This window comes from Erigeron canadensis, chromosome 2, assembly GCF_010389155.1.
Source record: "Erigeron canadensis isolate Cc75 chromosome 2, C_canadensis_v1, whole genome shotgun sequence".
Lineage (NCBI taxonomy): Eukaryota > Viridiplantae > Streptophyta > Magnoliopsida > Asterales > Asteraceae > Erigeron > Erigeron canadensis.
The window spans coordinates 26,573,644-26,581,023 of NC_057762.1; the positions used below are offsets into that span (position 1 = coordinate 26,573,644).

At 34.5% G+C, this 7,380-nt stretch overlaps 1 protein-coding gene across 1 annotated transcript; it reads right to left on the reverse strand.

The window, feature by feature from the left end:
* Positions 1-923: 923 nt before the first annotated feature.
* On the reverse strand, positions 924-6,852 carry LOC122587314 (probable dual-specificity RNA methyltransferase RlmN). Its single transcript, XM_043759446.1, has 10 exons — positions 6,558-6,852; positions 6,394-6,469; positions 5,275-5,372; positions 5,071-5,172; positions 4,898-4,984; positions 4,646-4,762; positions 4,311-4,414; positions 3,924-4,063; positions 3,710-3,846; positions 924-1,570 (listed from the first exon to the last, which is right to left on the reverse strand). The coding sequence occupies exons 1-10, from the start codon at positions 6,756-6,758 to the stop codon at positions 1,373-1,375; spliced, it is 1,260 nt and encodes a 419-aa protein (XP_043615381.1). The 5' UTR covers positions 6,759-6,852; the 3' UTR covers positions 924-1,372.
* Positions 6,853-7,380: the final 528 nt, after the last annotated feature.

A 7,380-nucleotide genomic window follows, 5' to 3' on the forward strand; every position in this document is an offset into this window, starting at 1 on the left:
TAAAAATGTATCCGTGCAATACACCGTAGCCGAATATGTTTCAAGTTGTTCAATGATGATACTTGATTAAAGGTTGAAATCACCCTTAACTTTGTTGAACACCAATTTTGTATGGTAGTCGACTACTCAAATAAAATTAAACTAAAAATATATCTGTCCAATACACAGTAACCGAATATGTTTTAAGTTGTTCAACGATGATACGTAATTAAAGGGTTGAAGTCACCCTTAACTTCGTTGAACACCAATTTTGTATGGTAATCGACTACTCAATTGTAGTTATATAAGAGACTAAAATATAATGATATTAGTATGTCGACATTCAATTGATAGTTATTATTTGTAGTTTTGTTTTAGATATTTTGAATTGTTTGGATTAACTAATAATACATTAAATATTACTCGTATTATGTAGTATTAAGTACAAGATTATAATAAGTTTTTAAAAATTCAATGCTTTGTAAAGTAGTATAAACGGAGAAAGGGAAATAGTTACTTGGGGATCCACTCTCCGTCTAAAACCTCGTTAGACAGATTTCAACAAACCATCACCAAATGATCTACGGACAAAAAGGTGTGTTTTCTCACAAAGGATCTCAAGTTCAAATCTTACCCTATACATATTTAAAGAATAAGAATACAAAATTGAGCTGATATTATTTTGTCCGAGTTCCACAAAATTGAGAACTTTGTTTTCAGATCAAACTAAGAACCAAACCAAGTCATTAAACACAAATCAAACCACACCAATTGCCGATTTTAAATTTGTTAGGTTTCGAGTTGCAAACCAAAAACCTACCAAAATGTATCATATAATTTAGTAGATGAGCATGCAACATCAAACTGAGATGACACAAACATAAATCGGCAAGTCAACAACAGCTTATAACAATGGTATACAAGAAAGGAAAAGAAACCACCTATGCAACTGTTAAATAAATAGATTCTAGCTTCAAAATACTAGTATACCAATTCAATTACTACTATACTACGTTATCAATTACATTACTTTTGTTCGTATGTCACAAAATCAACTAATACCAGATAAATTATATTAGGATAATAAAACAAGTGTACATGTCGATCGACAAATGGTAAAAAAGATAAGCACATAAATTGGCAACATAACTACTCTAAGAAGACAATCCTCTTTGTATAACTAAGCACCATACCAGATCCGTATTTGACCGCAACTAACCTGCATTTCTTGTTCATGCTCAAACTCAAGCACAGACCCTGGCTGACCCACATGTCGAAATTGTTGGACCATTTGACAAGTCACACCAGACATGAAAGTAGATGTGATGTGGGTATATACATTATGAAACACTGAGCAGAGTGAATCTAAAGCAGCCTTAAACTGTGTTATTTATTAACAAGCAACTGCCGCCTCGGGTTCATGTTCTATTTCTGGTTCAGGTGGTACGTCATCAATGGAAGGTGTAACTAAGGGACTCTTTTGGAACTCATTTCGTAGCTGCCCACAAGCTGCACTTGCATCTAGACCTCGTGTCTGACGTACACTAACTGTTATTTTACGGGACTCTAACATAGATTGAAATATACTGATCTGCAAGTGAAATTTAATATGAACTCCAATAAATACATAGCCAAAAACAGATAACTTGCATATAAAACTCAAACTGAACCAAATCCAAAGCAGAAAATTGTTCCTCTCAGAGTACCACAATAATTATGAAAACTGAAATAACTGATTAGTGACAACAAGTGAACAAACCCATCAGCCTTTCAAAAGTGGTAGTCCAACTAAGGGAGTTTTGGAATTTGGATGGTAAGTTTTGAAAGTAATTATGTAATATTAAATAAGATAATGAGCTGAAATAAAAGGGCTGCAGAACTGCAGAAGGCAGTGTTTGGATGTGCTTTTGTTATTTGAATTTAAGTGTCTGACAAATCTGATATTTAAGAAAGGGAGGTGATCCATACACAACACCTTTTTAGCCATACACAACAAAATATATGCATTATAGGATTGTACTGTACAACTATATAATGTATACAGTTGTGTATGACTAAAATTTGTTGTGTAGGGATCATTTCCCTTTAAAAAAGGGCTAATTGATTGGAAAGTACATCAACTTGTCACATTTTCCTTTTTTGAGGCTCGTACTAAAAAAAGTTTTATTATGGGGATCCAAACCGGCAAAAACGTCTATTTAAGGTCTATCATCAAGTAGCCAGTCATTTCTTATTTTTTATTTAATTTTGATTTATTTTAAAAATCATATTAATGATGTGGATTTTCCATCTCATTTTTCTAAAGAAAAAATAAATTAAAAGCTTCTTCTCCATTTCACCTAATATCATCTCTCCAAACAAAAACCTAAATTCTTTAATAAATCCAGATCCATCAATCTCATGTTCTTTCAACCTTCATCTTCAATGGGCTGCACCACTGTTACAGCCTTCATCTTCAAGACCTAAATATCATTTTCTATATAACCCCCTCCTTTTTCATCTTCTATATTTATATAAAACACATAAAAATAGCAATCAAACTATATATGAAAATTGGTTTCCTTTATTTTCTTCTCCCAAATTCAATTCAAGATTGTAGATATTTGTGGTCAACACAATATTCTATCTTCTAATGTGTTCAACGGAGGAACCGAAAAAAGATGGGATTTGGTGGGTTTTGCTAGAAACCAAATATAGCCAAGAAAAAGTGGTGTTGGGGGGCTGTCGCGACATGGTGGTTACCTTCAGGTGGTGCGGCGGCGACAGCGCGACTGGGGGTAGCGGCAGAGGTGGTGGCAGGTGGTGTTGGGGGTTGGTTGGTCGCCCATTGTTGCTTAGATGACGATGGAGGTTATTTTTGTAGCATTTTGAGGTGTACCCGTTTTTCCGGCGAGATGGAGCGGCTGTCCGGCGGTGGGGTTGGCCGGATTCTGAAAATGGGAGAAGAGACAGGGGGAGAAGAATGGAAGTATACAGAATCATTGCTGCTGTTGCTAGTGGAATAAAAACATACAACAAAATCATGGCTTTCTGTTTGATTAATGTGATTTATGAGTTTGTTTGTGCTTATAGTTTGATCAGGTTTGTTTTTTATTTTTTATTATTTCTGATCTATATATACACACACATATGACTAAATAAATAGGGGTACAAGACTAAAGTGGGTCCAGATAGACACATGGTTTCAAGGTAAGCATTGACCGGCTCCATGTCATGCCTTAGCCAGTAGAGTCCCACAATAGACGTTTTTGCCGGTTTGGATCCCCAGAATAGAACTTTTTTTAGTACGACCTCAAAAAAGGAAAATGTGACAAGTTGATGTACTTTCCAATCAATTAGTCCTTTAAGAAACTATATATAGAATGACCAAAAAAAGAAGAAAATCTAGTAGATAAAAAGATGTGTTATAAGTTGGTAATAGAAAGTTCCTCAGATTGTAAATATGAGATAAGTAGTTTTATTTAGCCATCTCACTTTGTGAAACTGGTATAAAACAAATTCTCGGCAACTTCCTTAATCAAATGATCAGAATCTTATTCGATTTATCCACATAAATAACTGCTTATCATGACTTCCACATCACAATAATCGGTTCCAAAATACAAATCCAAATGTCCCCTTGGCTATTTTGTATAAGATAAACCATCAATTCAAACTTAATTTTCTTTTTCAAGAAGAGATAAAACTTTTTAATACGAGACAATAAATATGCAGGTAAAGAAATGTGTACCGCTTTTCTGTAAGGACGCTTATACTCGGTGCCTTCTATTGGATTAAAAGGGATCAGGTTCACATGATATCCAGGCCCCCATTGATGGAGTAATTCAGCAAGTTCTTTGGCATGCTCCACATCATCATTGACTCCAGCTGTCAAAATAGATATTACATGGTTTCATTTTTAAAAAGGGTTTTTTAAAAACACAAATGAACACAAAATCGTGTACCTAAAAGTGTGTACTCAAAGGATACCCGTCTACTAGTTTCATGGAAATAGTCCCTGCAGTCCTTCATAATTGCCTCCAGAGGGTACGCTTTAGCACTTGGCACAATCTTTTCCCTCAACTTTTGATTAGGAGCATGAAGGCTGAAGTACATGAACATGTAACATTACAAAAAATGAGTCATAAGGGGCACATGTATTTTGTTACAGATTGAGCAGCCACATTATTATAATTGCAGTATATATTGGAATATTCTATATTAGCATCCCATGTTCGTCATTTAACAATTAAAAATTAAATAATTATATTATTTCTCCAAGTTAAAAAGAAATCTGTAAATACTTAAAAAGCCAAACTGTCTATTGCTGGAACAAATGAGAACTTGCATACCTAAGAGCTAGCGTAGATTGAAGTTTGTGGGAAGCAAGCCTTTTTATAGTATTTGGAACTCCAACGGTGGAAATGGTCATCATCCGTTGTCCTATTTGTATATCCTTGAATAACAAAGACAACACGTTTTAGTAATCCAATTGTTCAAAAGATAATCATAAATTTAATGGCCAAACATCTTTAAAACATAAAAAAGAATCTATAAACCATGCATAAAAGTAAGAAGTTATCAAATTTGAAGAGCTGTGCATCATAAAACTGATTCCAGAAAAAAGTTAATTTAGAAAATAAGGAATTATGCGAACAAGAGTGGCTAATCTATGTTTGAAGTGAACCTTGTTTAAGCATCGATGAGCAGCTAGAACTTCTTTCAGATTTAACATTGGCTCGCCCATTCCCATGAATACCACATTTGTAACCCTATTGTTAAACACCTCCTCTATTGCCAACACCTAACAATAAAACAACAAATCAAATAACACTTCCATTTTAGCTTATTTAAAATCAAAGATCATACATGGAAAAAAATAAAATACTTGGTAACATATCAATCTCAAAATATCATTACAGGTTCAAATAATATATACCTGCTCCACAATCTCGTGCCCTTTAAGGTTTCTAGAGAATCCTCCCTTTCCAGTAGCACAAAATGAGCAGCGTAATGGGCAGCCTACCTGAATCATTATTTTAACATAAATAAAAAAGATTAGTTTGACAATTCAAAATATAGACCAAACTAAAACGTTGGCAGAAAAATCACCTGTGATGAGACACAAGCTGTAAGACGAACTGAACCTTTCTCATCCGTAACTGGTATGCCAACAGTTTCCACTAATCGATTATCTTCTAATTTTATCAGCAGCTAAAATGTAAACGTAACATTGAAATTATGAACAAGCGTTACAAAAATGGAAGCATTCTAAATTTCTAATTGATTATAACTGAAAAATAAGATCATATTAACCTTGATAGTGCCATCGGCTGCTACCACAGAACTGTGCACAGATGACCTCCCAACCACATAACCAGCCTCTTGTAATGCAGTCCTGAATGCCAAAGGAACTAATCCACCAAAAAACAATCAAACATAAGATTAAAAAAATACCACCATTAACTACACAACATGTAATAAACATATCTATCTCTAAGAATAAGCAGAACTGTGACCGTACAGAGCATTAGGAGCTTCAGCTTACCAACAATACAATCCAAAGTAAGCAAATAAATCAACTAATTCCATGTCCAAAACTAAAGACAGGATGTGGGTGGCCATCAGTGCACACTTCCCGCCTTCAAGACAACATGTGATAGGCAACATACAGAGTACAGACTTAACGGCCCGCTAAGGAGAGTGTCCACCCATACTGGGAAAGGTGGCCACATTCACAAAGTAAGTCTTCCCACCAAAAACCAACTTAGTTACTTGCATGTGCCTAATAGTTTGCCTCAAAATTGCAGCCTAAATTAATACAACAATATCCGAAAGCCAATGTTTAGACTGACTCAACAACTCGATAAGAAGAGTGCCTACCATGGGAAATGTGGCCATATATGCAAAGCAAATCCTCCCACCACAAGTCATTGGCCTTATGGGTATCCTTCCCCCAATGTAAATGATTTGTGGGCCCACTGTGGAGGACTTTGCTAGAAAATGGTAACATGTTCGAATCCATTCCCACCACATAGGGTGTCACCCAAAAGGCCAACAGCAGATGAACCTTGTCTGGGGTTAGTTGTTAAGGAATGGTCAGTCTGTTCCGAAGAAGCACAGAGTCATGTTTTCTCCGCCTTTTTAAACCTTTTCCTTGAAGCCATCTTACACTCCTACCCATAACCAACTGAGCTAGCCACAAAATTGCATACAATGATGATCCAACTTACCCTAACCTTAATTGTACTACTACTACCTATAATTTTACTACAATCATAATCCCTCAGCAATAAAACTCCAAACAAAAAGGTAACATTTTGTTCATAATAATCATTTATATAATTATAATAGTCTAACTAAGTTCATAAAAAAAGTAATTTACTTTCAATTAGTAATCCAAATATATATATATATATATATATACATACTCACCTTGACTTAGTTCTGGAATTTGTTTAACCTTTCTCTTGTACAAAAGATGATGCAATTGTTTCCCTCTATAACTTTGCTAACATTTTACCAAAATAAAACAAACCATTATTACAAAATTATATACATACATAGATTCCATAATATATGTTGATATATATATAAACCTGGCCGAATTTGATGGCAAGTTGTTGAAGTTGTTCCTCAGACATGCCAAGAAGCACGGTGGATTCCGGCAGTGGTGATGTTTTAGTGGTGGTTGTGGGGAGAGTGGTGACGGTGCGGGAACAGGAGACGATGATGGAACGTGACCTTGTTGACGCACGTGCTAATGGCGTTACTGAACACATGATTTGTAACAGCGCCATCTGATTTTTTGATAGAAGAAGATGAAGATGATAAAACCTTATTGGCCGACCAAACTCAAAACCTCAGAGGCTTGGATATTTCAAGGTTTTAGCTGCTTTCTGTACAGACGGTGTCGTTTTAAGTTAACAAGATATGATTAAATTAAGTTATTAAAAAATTAAAAATATTTTGATATTTTTCATTTTTTTTATTTATAAAAGGTGTTTATCATTTGCTCGTAATAGGAGGAGAAACTCCAACTAAATCGCCCGAAGACACGACATTTAATTAGGATAAAACTTTGTCCCCTGCAGGACTCACATCTACTTCACTGGAGAACTTTAATGTGAAAATCCTTAAAAAAAAATTTTATGTCTCAAACTCGAGACCTTCGGCGTGTAAAGCTTGTTTGTGTTTGGTTGTTTAGGTAAATTTATTTTATTTAAAAGTTATTGTATTTTATTTTTATGTTTACTAAAACAATTCGTATGGATGAATACATAGTATTTTAGAAAAAAAAAATTTATTTCTACGGAAATAACCATCTTTGGTGTTATTACTTGCAAAAATACAACAAAATGACTAAAATCATTTCTTTATAAGTATCTCAAAAGATATATTAATATTTTGAAGGGATGACAA